This window comes from Giraffa tippelskirchi, chromosome 6 (assembly GCF_054371585.1).
Source record: "Giraffa tippelskirchi isolate mGirTip1 chromosome 6, T2T-mGirTip1v1.2.pri, whole genome shotgun sequence".
NCBI lineage: Eukaryota > Metazoa > Chordata > Mammalia > Artiodactyla > Giraffidae > Giraffa > Giraffa tippelskirchi.
In genome coordinates, this window is record NC_137280.1 from 80,379,313 (window position 1) to 80,395,360 (window position 16,048).

At 45.1% G+C, this 16,048-nt stretch overlaps 2 protein-coding genes and 2 long non-coding RNA genes across 16 annotated transcripts in view; 2 read left to right on the plus strand and 2 right to left on the minus strand.

Moving 5' to 3' along the window:
• The window catches only part of CANX (calnexin), an 81,135-nt gene that overhangs the window by 46,429 nt on the left and 18,658 nt on the right, over positions 1–16,048 (minus strand). For 6 of the 11 annotated variants that reach the window (XR_014055946.1, XR_014055947.1, XM_081497654.1 and 3 more), the window contains one exon: positions 15,508–15,607. The exons of 4 other annotated variants lie outside the window; for them this stretch is intronic. Coding sequence is in view for 4 of the 7 variants with exons in the window: in XM_081497654.1 (XP_081353780.1) it covers positions 15,508–15,607 (100 nt within the window). In the remaining 3 variants the exon portion in view is untranslated. Of the gene's footprint in view, positions 1–4,762; positions 4,936–15,507; positions 15,608–16,048 lie in introns of those variants that run through there. One more of the 11 variants, XM_081497676.1, reaches the window with a different exon arrangement.
• CBY3 (chibby family member 3) lies at positions 1,864–4,978 on the plus strand. 3 transcript variants are annotated; one of them, XM_081497750.1, is made up of 2 exons: positions 1,864–3,008; positions 4,267–4,978. In XM_081497750.1, the coding sequence occupies exons 1-2, from the start codon at positions 2,959–2,961 to the stop codon at positions 4,952–4,954; spliced, it is 738 nt and encodes a 245-aa protein (XP_081353876.1). In that variant the 5' UTR covers positions 1,864–2,958; the 3' UTR covers positions 4,955–4,978. The 3 variants fall into 3 exon arrangements, with proteins under 3 accessions (XP_081353876.1, XP_081353877.1, XP_081353878.1); XM_081497751.1 differs by having other exon boundaries at positions 4,270–4,978; XM_081497752.1 differs by having other exon boundaries at positions 2,973–3,137.
• Positions 5,010–6,701, plus strand: LOC145509255 (uncharacterized). The gene is made up of 3 exons (XR_014055955.1): positions 5,010–5,144; positions 5,820–6,007; positions 6,426–6,701. It is a non-coding gene; the product is annotated as an uncharacterized LOC145509255 (long non-coding RNA).
• LOC145509259 (uncharacterized) lies at positions 6,229–11,325 on the minus strand. The gene is made up of 3 exons (XR_014055960.1): positions 8,052–11,325; positions 7,634–7,780; positions 6,229–6,745 (listed from the first exon to the last, which is right to left on the minus strand). It is a non-coding gene; the product is annotated as an uncharacterized LOC145509259 (long non-coding RNA).

A 16,048-nucleotide genomic window follows, 5' to 3' on the forward strand; every position in this document is an offset into this window, starting at 1 on the left:
ACAAACTGGAAAATTCTTCAAGAGATGGGAATACCAGACCACTTTACCTGCCTCCTAAAATCTGTATGCAGGTCAAGAAGCAACAGTTAGAACTGGACATGGAACAACAGACTGGTTCCAAATAGGAAAAGGAGTACGTCAAGGCTGTATACTGTCACCCTGCTTATTTAACTTATATGCAGAGTACATCATGAGAAACGCTGGACTGGATGAAGCACAAGCTGGAATCAAGATTGCCGGGACAAATATCAATAACCTCAGATATGCAGATGACACCACACTTATGGCAGAAAGCAAAGAACTAAAGAGCCTCTTGATGCAAGTGAAAGAGGAGAGTGAAAAAGTTGCCTTAAAACTCAACATTCAGAAAACTAAGATCATGGTATCTGGTCCCATCACTTCATGGCAAATAGATGGGAAAACAAAGGAAACAGTGAGAGACTTTATTTTGTTGGGCTCCAAAATCACTGCAGATGGTGACTGCAGCCATGAAATTAAAAGACCCTTGCTCCTTGGAAGAAAAGTTATGACCAACTTAGACAGCATTTAAAAAGCAGAGACATTACTTTGCCAACAAAGGGCCATCTAGTCAAAGCTTTGGTTTTTCCAGTAGTCATGTATGGATGTGGGAGTTGTACTATAAAGAAAGATGAGTGCCAAAGAACTGATGCTTTTGAACTGCGGTGTTGGAGAAGACTCTTGAGAGTCACTTGGACAGCAAGGAGATCCAACCAGTCCATTATAAAGGAAATCAGTCCTGTATAGTCATTGGGAGGACTGATGCTGAAGCTGAAGCTCCAAAGCTTTGGCCACCTGATGCGAAGAACTGACTCATTTGAAAAGACCCTGATGCTAGGAATGATTGAAGGTGGGAGGAGAAGGGGACGACAGAGGATGAGATGGTTGAATGGCATCACCAACTCGATGGACATGATTTTGAGCAAGCTCAGGGAATTGGTGATGGACAGGGAAGCCTGGTGTGCTGCAGTCCATAGGGTCACAGAGTTGGACAGGACTGAGTGACTGAACTGGACTGAACTGAACTTTATTGTTCATCATGTGACTGATGAACAGCAAGTGAAAGTGAAAATGAAGTCGCACAGTCGTGTCCGACTCTTTGTGACCCCATGGACTATAGCCTACCAGGCTCCTCCATCCATGGGATTTTCCAGGCAAGAGTATTAGAGTGGGTTGCCATTGCCTTCTCCGTGGGTAACAAATAAACACATGAAAAGACACTCAGCCTTATTAGCCAAGAGGAAAGAAATCAGAATCACAATTTAGATACACCCACTAGAATAACTAAAATTAAAAGGATTTACCATTCTAACTGTTGGCAAGTATGTGGAGGAACAGGAAGAGAAACTTTTTCACTGCTGGTGGGGATATGGTACAATCATTTTTGGAAAACTGGTAACTTCATAAAAAGGTAAACATACACATCATATTACCTAGCCATCCTATTCCTAGGTATTTACTCAATAAAAACTGAAGCATATGGCCACACAAAGACATTATACATATATTTATAGCAGCTGTATAGCCCCTCAGATGGGAACAACCCAAACTTCCATCAACAGGTAGATGGAAAAACAAACTGTGGTATTTCCAAGTAATGGATTACTACTCACTAGAGAATGAATGAATAAATTTCAACCTAAAATAATTATGCTGCAAGAAGCTGGTGGAGAAAAAAAAGTACATACTAAATAATTCTATTTATATAAAATTCTAGAAAATACAAACTAATCTATAAGGTCATGGGAGCAGAGGAGATTTCTGAAAGTAATGGATATCTTCATTATTTTGATTTTGGTGACAATTTCTTACATCAAATTATCCAAACATATCAAAGAGTACATTATAAATATGTGTAGTTTATTGTGTCAATCATACCTGTTCAAGAAAAAAGTTTTCTGGGAGGTGGCCTACCATTTGGTTCTGCTACACTGTGAGCTCCTCTGGAGCTGGGTGACTCCTTCTAGAGCCATCAGGACACTGAACGCCTCTGTAAGAGACCCTTAGGAAAGCTAAGTAGAGGTGATGGCAATTGACTGAGTGTGTCTGGAGAACAGGGCTGACTTTATTTCCTTCCACTGCTCAATACAGCACTTGTCTTTCAGATAAGCCCAGCTCCTTTGAACCTTTAGCCCCTTCTCATATTCAGGTCTAGGTATGAATATCAAGTGCCTTCACTGAGTGCCGATTCTAAATTGGTTCCTATCCCTCATTTTGTCCTAAAGTCACTTCCTGTATTTCTTCATGGCATCTATCACAATCACAAATTCTTATTAATGTAGTTATTTCCTTTCATTTTAATTATCTATTTGCTTCTTCCCTCTTTTATGCTGTTGATATCCCACAGATCCCTTTACTGGAGGTGCACCCACCCCATAGGTGCTTAACTGTTGGTTGACAACTCACAGCTGCCCCTGCCAATGACTGATTGAAATGAGAGGTGGGTGGGGGCACACAAGATTGGCTCCTTTGCAGTAAGGAGACCTAACTCTGTGGCACAATTTTGTACAGTTCCCTGTGAGATCTGACTAGAGCTAGTCTCCACTTGAGGCCACATTCTTGCTTAGCTTTACCTTTTTTCCCTGCCCTGTCCTGCTTTCGTCACTTCCCCAATAAATCCCTCAAAAAATTCTCATCTCAGTCTCTGCTTCTGGGAAATCTTACCCATGACACGCTCGGTTAGCTTCATGAGGGAGACTATTTTGTTCATTCCCCTGGAACATATTCCTATCTTAGTTTCTGCTTATGACCTTCTTCCCACCTAAGAATAATGAAGGAATATCTTTGTCACACCCTAAGAACAGTGCCTGGAACACAGAAGGCCCTCAGTAAGTGTGCTGAATGAATACAGGGGAGTGCCCTGGGGTTTTATAGCTTAGCTGATCTGGCCCAGAGGCATTGTGAGTCATAGCTGGTAAAAAGCAACTGAGTGGTTCAGAGATGGGGCCAGGCCTAGGACAGCAGCTTGGCATCTTTGACACATCCTCCAGGTGAGGCACGACATGTGAGGATTATGGGGGAAGGGTCCTCTGGAAAGATGCAACCTCAAGGGTGGGCCTGGTTCTATCCTTAGGACCTATGTGGTCTTCCAGAGACATGTCCCTGGAGCCAGATCTAGGGTACAGTACTGCCCAGGTTTGTGTGAAAAATAAGTGTGTGTTGAATTAATGGAGGCCTAATAGAGAGAACCCTGCCCCAAGGTTCTTTTCACTCTCCATGCGGCGAAGAGGAATTTAAAAGAAAACGTAGTCCTTTTTCTCACACAACAGAATCAGCACTTAAAGTAGTGAGGAAAGGGAAAATGGGACATGTCTGTTATCAGGACTACAGCTTCCTTGAGCATGTAGTCTGCTTGGGATAAAAGTCATGCCCAGTCTGCACAACCACTGTTGGCTCAAGTCCTAAGCATAGGTCCTAGCCCATGGCACATGCCTCCACCGAACTGACTACAAGGGACTGTGATCTAAACACACACATCAGGCTTCCCAGATGGACCAGGAATATCTTGAGGGCAGGTGTGGGCTATGCTTAGGACCCTCTACCCAAACCACGGCCTGGCACAAAGCAGATGTCAGTCAGTTCAAAGTTGTAAAATAAGTGAATGATAAGGGCAATAACACTGTTGGGTATGCTAGACAACCGCCAGATACTTTTCAGAATGTAGATCTAGCCCTGCCTTTGTAGTCCTTCAGTAGCACCCTCTAACCCACAGAAGGAAATCTAAACTTTGGAGCCTGCCTGTACAGCACCCTCACAGAGCGCCCTGGTCTCCCTTTCCAGCTTCCTCTTCTGCTATTAATACCCTACACGGACCCTACCCCAAGCTCTTCCTCACATGCACAACACTGGAGCCTTGAAGAGCCCTTCACTCTGCCTAGAGGCTCTCCCTTATCCACCCTCAACGTACCTGTCAAAACTCGGTGCATCTTTACTTGCCTCTGCTAGCATTCTCTCCTTCCCTAAGGGCCTATTAACCCGTTCCAGCATCCACTCAGCACTCAAGAGAGCAGGGCTTGGTCCTTAATCAACCTATCTAGCCCCAAGACCCGAAAGTGGTCTTTGGAAATGTGTCCAGGAAGACTGTTGCTAGGCGAGTGGGCAGGGATGGACTCCTCAGTGGCCAGCAGCTTGTTAGCTCCAAGCGCCGTCGCAGGCCTGAGCCCTGCCCACAAGGCCTCGTGGTTTGGGGGAATAGGGGGTAGAACAGCTCGCCTGAGCAGGCTGCTCACTCATACTCTTGCTCCCCAGCAGTGCCCCTGGCTCGCCTTCATCATTCTGGACATCGGGGCTTGAGAGCCAAGGGCGCAGCCCAAGTCACCCAGGTCCTCGTGGCTACGCTCCGGGCATCCGTGCGCCTGACGAGGCTCGCCTGGCCCTCGCCCTGGAGGCCCTTGGGTATCTGGCCTGGGGCTACGTCAGCCGCCTGTGGGAGCAGCTGCGGCAGTTCTGGACCGACCACTGCTCGCGGCGCTTCTCACCGCGACGCCCGCCGCTGCGCCGCATCTCCTCCATGTCCACCTTCTACCTGCTGGACCACCAGACGCGCCAGGCGGAGCTAGGCCTCAGCTACGGCTCCCCTCGCACGCGCCTCAGCGACGAGGCCTTCGTGTTCCGCGGCGGACGGTGGACCGCCGAAGGCCAGCCTGTGTGGTCGCGGCCGCAGCTGCCTTCGCAGACCATCGCCGGCTGGAAGGCACAGGTGCAGCGAGTCAAGAACCAAGTGCTGCTGGAGGAGAACAACTACCTGAAGCTGCAGCAGGAACTTCTTATGGACATGCTGACGGAGACCACAGCCCGCATGCACCTGCTGGAGAAGAAGCTCGACCACGAGGCAAGCCCGGCGGCCGCGGCGCGCGCCTGGCAGAGGAAGATGCGCAAGCGCGAAGGCGCGGGCAGCCTGCCCATGCTCGAGCCGCGGGCTCCGGAGTCGCGGTGACGCAATAAAACCCGTGCGGCGCGTGCGCACCTCGCTCGTCACCTCGGGCGCGTCGCTCCGGAGGGCAGGCACGCACTAGGCTCCCGGTGAGCGTTGCGCGCGCTGCGCGCGTGCAGGGAAGATCACTTCCGGCCTGGTGTGGACCCGGAGCTCACCCACCTCCGGTCTCGGGAGGATGCGCTAGGGCTGTGTAGGAACATGTTTGCAGCCCGCAGGGAACGCGGAGTGGGAGCCAGGCTGGCAACAGGCAGTGTCTAGGGGGCGAGGATGGCAGGCGGTGAAAGGCAGGGACAGCGGTGGCTTTCTTGGCCTAAGGGACGGAGGACAAAGTCCGAGAGGCAGGGAATCCCGGGCTCAGGCGTGGAGGGTGCGGTTGGGCGGGCGGGGTCAAGGACTTTGCACTTGGCCCTTCCCTCCTTGAGGCGCTCCCTGGAGGGGTTTCAGCCTGAGTTCAGGATAAGAATGTATTTTAGAACCTGTAAACTGTTTCGAGACAGAATCCTGCTCGAAACTTTGGGCTCTGCCTCCCCATCCTGGCCGTACGGCTTTTGGTGAGACACTTTACCGCCTTCTTTCTAAAATGACTGTTCGGAGGTACAAATAAGCGCTCTCTAGAGCTAATCTAGTGCAGATAGGATTTGCTCAATCCACTTTTTTATAGTTTTGCGTGAGTTGCCAACACTTACGGATTTGGATGTTTTGCATTAAAAATCCAGATCTTCTGTGTTCTCCTGAAAACCTAGGAAATTTAGCCATCACAGACCTTGGTTTTGCCCAACAGCGATTGCCTGACTTGTGGCTGTCACCTCCTGGCCACCTTCACTCGTTTCCTCCTATAGATGTCTGTTTTTTGATCTGCTTCTAGATCCGTTCCAGATGGGTGTTCTCTCCAGGAATATGGGGGCTCCCTCTCTGTGCCCAGGGTATCGTATCAGATGCCTTTGGTGAGTGTGTTGTACTTGTGAGTGATGTGGCTGCACAAGGAGGTGATGACACCGGTCCTTGGTATCTGCATCCTTTCCTTGGAATACAGATAGGCGATGTCAGCATCCAGTAAGTCCAGTAAGATTACAAAACATTTCCCTAGAGCCACGTTAAATCTTTGAGAGAAGTGGGTGTCCTGCCTTACCCTAACTTGCTTTCAGGAGAAAGACTAGGGGTTACTAAACCATTACTTTGTACAAAATGTGGCCAAAACAACACAGAACATGTCATTAGACATTAAGCTTAAAAACATTTCTTTTGAGTAGTACTCTTTTGTATTTTAATAATTCTGTATTTATATAGTTGTTGTTCAGTCACCCAGTTGTGTCCACCTCTTTGTGACCCCATGGACTGTAGCATGCCAGGCCTCTCTGTCCCTCACTATCTCCTGAAGTTTGCCCAAGTTCATGTCCATTGTATCAGTGATGCCATCCAGCCATCTCATCCTCTGACGCCCTCTTTTCCTTCTGCCCTCGATCTTTCCCAGCATCAAGGACTTTTCTAATGAGTCAGCTGTTTACATCAGATGACGAAAATACCGGAGCTTCAGCTTCAGCATCAGTCCTTCCAATGAGTATTCAGGGTTGATTTCCCTTAAGATTGACTGGTTTGATCTCCATACTGTCCAAGCGACTCTCAGGAGTCTTCTCCAGCACCACAGTTCCAAGGCATCAATTCTTTGGCACTCCACCTGCTTTACGATTCAACCGTACGTGAACACTGGGAAGACCATAGGCTTGATTATATGGACTTTTGTCGGCAATGTCTGTGCTTTTCAACACACTGTCTAGGTTTGTCATAGCTTTCCTGTCAAGAAGCAAATGTCTTCTGATTTCATGGCTGCAGTCACCATCCGCAGTGATTTTAGAGCCCAAGAAGACGAAGTCTGTCACTACTTCCACCTTTTCCGTATTTGCCATAAAGTAACGGGGCCGGATGCCATGATCTTAGTTTTTTTAATATTTAGTTTTAAGCCAGCATTAATATTTATATTAACATGGATTAAAATACTTTGAATAGTTGTAGTGGTGAAATAAAATTTTCTTTGAGAATAACTTAGAAAATAAAAAATATGCAGAAAAGGAAATGAGAAGGGAATCAAAACAGTACCCAAAGAGGGGGAAAACACAATGTAAGGCACTGATGGAGAAACTAAGTGGAAGAGGCCAGATACACAGGACCACATGTTGTATGATTTTGTTATATAAAATATCCAGAAGAGGCAGATCCATAGCTGGTGGGGTGGGGGGAGTGGGAAGGAAGGAGTGACTACTTAACAGGAGCAGGCTTTCCTTTTGAGTTGAGGAAAAGTGTTTTCGAGGTGTAACAGTTGGTTGTACAACATTCTAAATGTTGTACATTCTAAAAGCCACTGAATTGTACATGTGAGTGACTTACGTGAATTTTACTGCAAAAAAATGTTTTTAAGGAGGAAAGTACTTCACATTAAAACCTGAGATAAAGACTATTCAGTATGGGCAAACAGCAAAAATCAGGAAGGTGATCCGAGAGTGCGTGAAGTTGAGGAATGCTGCTTTGGTCAGAGCACTTTAAAACAAATAGTTGATTCTCTAGAACAGAGAAAAATATCTGCCCTGACAGAGCAGCAACAGATGGAGAACTCTGTGTTTAGGGAAGGGCATCTGAGTGGATAAAGGACCCAGATCAAATGGGGAGGACGATATTTTGAGATACCTGCCTTTGTTCTTTCTGCTCTGGAGTTTCACCCCTTGACTAAGGCAGCAAGCTCATTGCCCCAGGCAATGTGACAGAACCGAAAGTAGGAACACAGGACTTTTTGTGGCTTTCTTCTTCTACAGCTCAGAACTCTCTGGGGAACAGCTTTGCAAAAATATTTTATGGGCTTGAGGAGAGAAGTGAAAAAGGCTGTACATTTGTCTAACGAGGAAAGATGAAGGGAAATGGAAATAGAGATCCTGGGAGGTCTTCCATTTAGGAAAACAGTCCTGTCTTGATCCTACATTACCTTTCAGCTACTGCCCCATTTCTCTGCTTTCCTTTGTTACTAAACTCCCCAAAGTTGTTTATATTCACTGTCTTCAATGCCTCCCTTCCCTCTTTGCTCTTAGTTCCCCTCAGCTTTGAATCTCACCTCCAACTGTCCCCAGCCCGCTCCTGTCGAGGATAACGTTGACTCCAGTCCTTTGTTCAGTTCTCCCTCCTCATCTAGGCCTGTCAGCAGCATTTCTTACAGCGGACTCCTTGTCTTCACTCGTCTTCTAGGGCACTACCCTCTTCTGATTTCTCTCCTACCTCACAGTTGCTCCTTCTCAGTGTTTTGCTGATTTTACTCACTTCCTTAAGGTGTCTACTTAAATGTCACATTTCAGTGAAGTTTTCCCTAACGACTTTATTTTAAAAGAACGTGAATTCTGCCCACACCCAAAAAAACCAGCTCTACTTACCCTCCTTTCTTGCTTTGTTTTCTAGCCTTTATCACCATTTAACATGCTATATATTATATCTTAATCTCCCTCCACCCATTCTGCCCCAGCTGGAGTGTAAGTTTCATGTGTGCACGCTTGTGTGTGCGTGTGTGCTCAGTCACTCAGTCATGTCCTTTGTTTCCCTGTGGACTGTAGCCCACCAGGCTCCTCTGTCTATGGGATTTCCCAGGCAAGAATACCAGAGTAGGTTGCAATTTCCTTCTCCAGGGGATCTTCCCAATGCAGGGATCGAATGCGCATCTCCCATGGCTACTGCATTGGTAGGCAGTTACTTTACCATTGAGCCGAGGGTTTTTTCCTGTATTTTTCCTTTGTATCTTAGTGTAGTAAGTGCCTTTCTGCTTCCGGGCTTTCTCCTAAGCCTCAACAGCTCTCTCAACCCACAAATGTAGCCTGAGAATGTAGGAGAGTTAATGCCTTCTGGGGCAACCTCCAGTAGAAGACAGATACCAAAACACACTTTGTTGAATTTTCATTCTACTATTTTCCTCACTCTTTCTCTCTTAGTTCCTGGGATATCTACCAAATAAACTGCACCCAAGATCTAGGCTTTGGCTCTGCTTTTATGGGGATTGAACCTAAGACAATAGGAAGTAGCACTAGAAGGTGGGCCATACGGAAAGGAATCTACAACTAAATCACCCACCATTCACAAGGCAACAGAGACCTCTCACCACTGTTGGTGAGTAGGATGCTAGTAACCTCTAGCATAAGACTCTTATCTTCGGTAGACTGGAAGGAGATAGAAGTTGAAGAGAAAGTTTGGCTTATTTAGTTAGTAGCTTGGGTACTTGAAAGATATAAAGGCAGCTGTAATTACAAGTATTATGAAGGTGGTTAACTTTTCCAAATTACCTTAGAAGATTTGAAGAAAAAATGAAAGGCTCTTAGCCCACTCCACTCAGGGCCTGATGTGAAAGCCAGAAAGTCTCCAAAGGCAACGTGTAAAGAAATGCTCACTTTTGTGGCCAGGAAGTTAACTGTGATGAAAACAAGGCTCAAGATTTAATCAAGGGCAACAAAGCTGCAGAGGAGACCTGTGCATCCTTAACAGCTTTCCTGTACTAAATTCAAGCCTTTTAAAAAGAAGGAATGGGACCCTAAGGCCTGGCATGGGGATATTTGGGTGGACGTATCTAAGAACCTTGAGCCCTCAGAGCTCCTGAACCCTTCTGGCCAGCATCAGCTACTCCTTCACTTGATAGAAAAGAACAGCCTTATTTTTCCTGGAGACAATGCAACGATCTCACCGAGGTAGACGAGGTAGACATCTTATAAAACAATGCTAATCCTTCTGAACCTCCACCTCTCATTGCCGCTAGACCAGTAACTAGCATTGAGTCTCGGCATACCCAAGCCATGAAGCACAGTCCCTACTTGATCACCCAAAAGGTTGCAGGACATGTCTAACCACAGGACCTCTGGGGTAATGGATGAGAGAGGGGATCTTGAGGGTAACTGATGGGGGTGAGAGGGTATATAAGACTGGGTAGGAAGTTGATTGCAATAGGAGCATTTCCTATGACTCAAGATGTAATGGGAGAAGGCAATGGCACCCCACTCCAGTACTCTTGCCTGGAAAATCCCATGGACGGAGGAGCCTGGTAGGCTGCAGTCCATGGGGTCGCTAAGAGTCAGACACAACTGAGCGACTTCACTTTCACTTTTCACTTTCATGCATTGGAGAAGAAAATGGCAACCCACTCCAGTGTTCCTGCCTGGAGAATCCGAGGGACAGGGGAGCCTGGTGGGCTGCCATCTATGGGGTCGCACAGAGTCGGACATGACTGAAGCGACTTAGCAGCAGCAGCAGCAAGATGTAATGTTCTGCCAAGAACACGCAGAACTCATCCTAATGTGCTGCTGGATGACTCTGGTAACTTGGACATGATGGTAGCCTAAGGTCAGTGAGGTGGAGATGCCAGAATTGCCTGGGCTGAGTTCTTTAAAGGGGTCTGAAGGCTACAGGGAAGTGGAAATGGGTAAGAAATGCTCCAAATAGACAAGTTTTTCCATCACTGCAGTAGAGTGGCAGGTTTGACATACAAATTGAGTTATTGAAAAACACTTAAAAACCAGATATCTTCCATACCCAAGAACATGGAGCAAGATCTGTACCAACCACAGATATCAACAAGGAGACTGGGCAGCTGGTAAAGAATCCGCCTGCAATGCGGGAGACCTGGGTTCAATCCCTGGGTTGGGAAGATCCCCTGGAGAAAGGAAAGGCTACCCCCTCCAGCATTCTGGCTTGGAGAATTCCATGGACTGTATAGTCCTTGGGATTGCAAAGAGTCAGATACAACTGAGCAACTTTCACTTCACAGTTGATCTAGGGTGTTTCCCAGAAAACCACCTGTTTCCCCTGTGTCTGGCTGGAGGAAAGTGTTCCCAGCTTCACCCCATTTCTCTACTTTTCCTGTTCCCATCTAGCTTAGCTCTGAACAGCATCCTGTTGTCACTTACCATTGCTCCTGCCTCACCCACCAGTTTCATGTGTGTCTCCTACCTCGTACTCCTGGGGCCACTCCTACCAAGACTGATCTCCGCTAGTCAGTCTGTGCATGGCCGTGCCTGCCTTTGATTTTCAGACATGTCTAGCACATGGAGCAGATCACTCAGAAGCCTGTGCCCACAGGTGTTCTGTGTGCACCTGTACATGTGTGGGTAGGATTACCACAGAAGTCCGTGGCAACCAGAGGGGATGGGCAGGGACCAAAGGCCCACAGAGCCTGCTTGGTTACTAGGAATGGTGCTGACAGAGAAGGAGGGGGCCTTGCATGGGACCCTGGAGCAGGAGTGGGCTAGGGCAGGAATCAGTACCAGCTGTCTCTGGAGCACAGTTTAGGTCCTTGCATGCTTGGGAGCCACCACCGGTGGTGTGTCTGCTGCTTTCTGTCCTCTCCTAATATACTGCACCTACAAAAGTTTAACAATACTATAGTATCATCAGTCTGTTTTCAACTGATCTATCTCCAACCTAGCTCTAATCATCCAGGGCTTGCTTAAAGTAAGGGAAACAGGGTCACGGGGCCTCTGTGTATTCAACAGGGACTAGGGAAAATCCCATGGACGGAGGAGCCTGGTAGGATGCAGTCCATGGGGTCGCTAAGAGTCAGACATGACTGAGCGACTGCACTTTCACTTTTCACTTTCATGCATTGGAGAAGGAAATGGCAACCCACTCCAGTGTTCTTGCCTGGAGAATCCCAGGGACGGGGGAGCCCGGTGGGCTGCCGTCTATGGGGTCGCACAGAGTTGGACACGACTGAAGCAACTTAGCAGCAGCAGCAGCAGCAGGGGTGGGTTTGGAACTTTGGTCCCACAACGCTCCAGAGAGAAAGCAAAGGCAAGTCAATGGCTTGGGGTGCAGCCTCTGTGTAGCATAAAAAGTGAAAAGCAGATAGGGGAGTGGGGCCTAACCCTTGAGCCATAAGCTGACCTATAAAGAAACATATCAACTGGTTACAGTGAATGGACATTATTTGGTTCCTGACTTCAAGCAAACCAACAACAAAAAACCCACTACCAAAAAAAGTAATGCAAAACAATAAGGGAAGGATTAGAAACAGACTGAATATTTGATAATATTACAGAATTGCTAGGAAATTGCCTGGTGGTCCAGTGGTTGGGCCTCAGCCCTTCCACTGTTGGGCACCTGCATTTGATCCCTGGTTAGGGAACTAAGATCTCACAGGCCACATGGTGTGACCAAAAAAAAAAAAAAAGAATTGCTAAATTTTTGTAGGTGTGATATGTAAGTGTTAGATTATTTTTAAAAAATCTTTAAGAGCAATTTACTGGCATATTTACAGATAAAAAGATAAGATGTCTGGAATTTGTCTCCAAAGTCTTGGAGTGAGTAGGTATAGTGGGTAAATGTACAGATGAAAAAGATTTGGTCTTAAGTGTTACAGAAGCTGGGTGATGGGTACATGAGGGTTCATCAGACTATTCTGTAATTTTGTGTATGACTGATATTTTTTTTCAAAGGAATGAAAAAAGAAGCCTTAATTTTCCTTGTAACCATTACAGAGGTTTAATTAGTAATTAGAAATTGCCTCACAAAAAAAATACCAAACCCAGATGTCTGCATAGGCGGGCTGCACCAAACTGTCAAGGAACAGATCATTCCAACCATAAAAGAACAAACTTATCTGGAGAACAGAAAGAGAACATTCCTCAGCTTTGAGGTCAAAACCAGCCAAGGACTGTATGAAAAAGAAAACCACAGCCCATTCTCACCGGAAGACAGAAGCAGTTAAATTAGAAGTTAGAAAGAAAAGATAAATGCAAAATTTCCCAAGAATTAACAAATCATCAGTGCATTAAAATTACAATGTGTCATTATTAAACTTCATTTATCCCAGGTATACAAAGATGAATTAATGTTAGAAAGTCTATAAATGTAATATACCATATAAACAGATTAAAGGAGAAAAAGTGTAGGATAATCTCAATAGATGCCAAAAATGTATTTGATAAATACTTTGTGCTCATGTGTGCTCAATTGCTTAGTTGTATCCAGTTCTTTGTAACCACATAGGCTGTAGCCTGCCAGAGTCTTCTGTCCATGGAATTTTCCAGACAAGAATACTGGAGTGGGTTGCCATTTCTTACTCCAGGGTATCAGACTGGAGTCTTCTGAGTCTCCTGCATTGGCAGGCAGATTCTTTACCACTATCTCATCATAAACTAAAAACAGAAATAAATTTCTAATTTGATAAAATATATCCTCCAAATACTTAAAACATTCATTGTTTTTAAAATTTTAAGAATTATTTATTATCTCACCTACTTTTTGTAAACAACTGCACATATTTAAAGTATATAATCAGATGAGTTTTGGCTTATGTATATACCCATGAAACAAACAACACAATCAAGTCATGAATATGTTCATTACCCCCCAAACTTCTTTGTGTTCCTCAGTAATTCTTCCCTCCTACCCCTCCCCCAGGACACTACTACTCTACTTTTTGTCACATATAGATTATTAATAGTTTTCATTTTTTAGAAATTTCTGCAAATGGATTTATTCAATATGTTCTTAAGAAAACCCTCTCTGCTTTCTTTTACCCTGCATTACTATTTTGAGATTAATCTATATTGTTCTGTACATCAGCATTCCTTTTTACAGCAAGTGATATTCCATTGTATGGAAATACCACAATTTGCTTATCTATTCACCTATTGCTAGCAATTTGGGTTTTTCCTAGTTTTGGGCTATTAAAAAAAAAAAGCTGCTAAGAACATTTGTGTACAAGCCTTTATGTGGACACGTGTTTTTTCTTTTTTTTGAAAAAATTTTTATTTTGTATTGGTGTATAGCTGATGAACAGTGCTGTGATAGTTTCAGGTGAATAACAAAGGGACTCAGCCATACATATACATGTATCTATTCTCCCCTAAACTCCCCTGCCATCTGAGGACATGTATTTTCATTTCTCTTGAGTATGCTAATTCTGTGTCTAAATTTTTGAGGAAGTCAGGCTATTTTCCAAAGCAGTCATTTTACATTCCTACCAGTAATGTATGAAAATTCCAGTTTCTCCACATTCTCATCAATACTTGCTATTTTCTGTGTTTTTTTAATACCCACATCAGTGGACAAAATCTCAAAAATCACTATTCATACTCCTCTGAGGCTATGGCCATGCTTACTAAGACTGCAGAGAAATCAATCCAACTAATTCTATATTGATTAAATCAAAACTTGTGTGCACATTTATATGTTTCCAGAGACAGAACTATGAAGCAAGGTGTGTACATATATGTCTGGTTATACCCTTGTACCTTCTACCATGATCCTTCCTCCCCGTCTAGGTAAATGTTTATGTTAAAATTTTAAATATACTTCTGTTATTTCTATTTGAAAATATAAGTATATATACTTACATTCCTTTTCTTTCTTGGATATTGCAGCATATGGTAAAATCTGTAAAGCCCCTTTGTAAAGTCAGGCCACTCAAAATGGCTGTTCTTTTGCCCTCTGTACATTTCCTGCTTGACCAGTCCTTGCTTCACATACACCCTACTCACCTGACTATCCAATTCTCTTAATCATAGGGCTTAGTAACTGCCTACGTACTTGTTGCCTGCCCCATTCACTGGTTTCCCTGGTCACTGATGAACCAACCTAATGTCAGTTCCCCCTTATCTGTAGTATTCTCCTTCTCCCCCCAGAAGTGAAGACTGCTATTCCTGTCTTTTTGCCCTCTGCTGCACACAGTGGGATGTTGCTCCAGGACTTTGCTTGAGACTTTTAAGATTCCCTACCCAATAAATTGTTGATGTTTCTGTCACTGTTGCTGGGCTCTTTCTTTAGGCTCACGGCTGGGCAATTACAAGGCAAGGCAATGGCACCCCACTCCAGTACTCTTGCCTGGAAAATCCCATGGACGGAGGAGCGTGATAGGCTATAGTCCATGGGGTCGCTAAGAGTCGGACACGACTGAGCAACTTCACTCTCACTTTTCCTTTTCATGCACTGGAGAAGGAAATGGCAACCCACTCCAGTATTCTTGCCTGGAGAATCCCAGGGACGGCGGAGCCTGGTGGGCTGCCGTCTATGGGGTCGCACAGAGTCGGACACGACTGAAGCGACTTAGCAGCAGCAGCAGCAGCAGCAGGCCTGTGGGTTACAGCCCAACACCCTTACTTTTTTCACTGAATGACCTATCCTGCAGGTAATGCCTCAGCAGGACATAGATACTCCTTTTTCCCTTTCACAGCTGCTGTGTATTCTATCGGGTAAAAGTGAAAGCTGCTCAGTTGTCTCCAACTCTTTGCAATCCCATGGACTATCCAGTCCATGGAATTCTCTAGGCAAGAATACTGGAGTGGGTAGCCTTTCCCTTCTTCAGGGGATCTTCCCAACCCAGGGATCGAACCCAGGTCTCCCGCATTACGGGCTGATTCTTTACCAACTGAACTATCAGGGAAGCCCATTCTATTGGGTAAGGGTTGCATAATCTATTTCACTACGTATTTAATGTTTAGATTTTCTTGTCTCTTTTAAAATTGTGATGAAATACATGTAAAATTTATCATCTTAACTATTTTTTAAATGTATAGTTCAGTGGCATGAAGTACATTCACCTTCTTGTGCAACTGTAACCACCATCTATTTCCAGAACTCTTCATATCACAAAGCTGAAATTCTGGGACTTCTTTGATGATACAGTGGTCAAGAATCCACCTGCCAATTCAGAGGACACTGGTTCAATCCCTGTTCTGGGAAGATTCCACATGCCGCGGGACAGTTAAGCCCAGGTGCCACAGCTACTAAGCCTGTGCACCACAACTTCTGAAGTCCACTCACCCTAGAGCCCATGTTCTGCCACAAAAGGAGCTGGTGCCCTTCAGCTAGAGAGCAGCCCTTGCTTGCTGCAACTAGAGAAAGCCCACGCGCAGCAACAAAGACCCAAGCACAGCCAGAAATAAAAATTTAAATAAATAAAATTACTTAAAAAAAAAAAAAACCTGAAATTCTGTAGCCATTAGACAACAACTTTCCATTTCTCCCTCCTCCACCCAGCCCTTGGTAACTATCATTCTATTGATACTTTCTATTTCTATGAATTGGTCTAAGTACCTCATGTAAGTGGAATCATACAGTATTTATCCTTTTGTGACCAGC

Coding starts and splice junctions, on each gene's coding strand:
- CBY3 (XM_081497750.1), top strand. CDS start 2,959: ATGGGGCCAGGCCTAGGACAGCAGCTTGGCATCTTTGACACATCCTCC. Junction 3,009..4,266: donor ATCTTTGACACATCCTCCAG/GTGAGGCACGAC, acceptor CTTGCTCCCCAG/CAGTGCCCCTGGCTCGCCTT.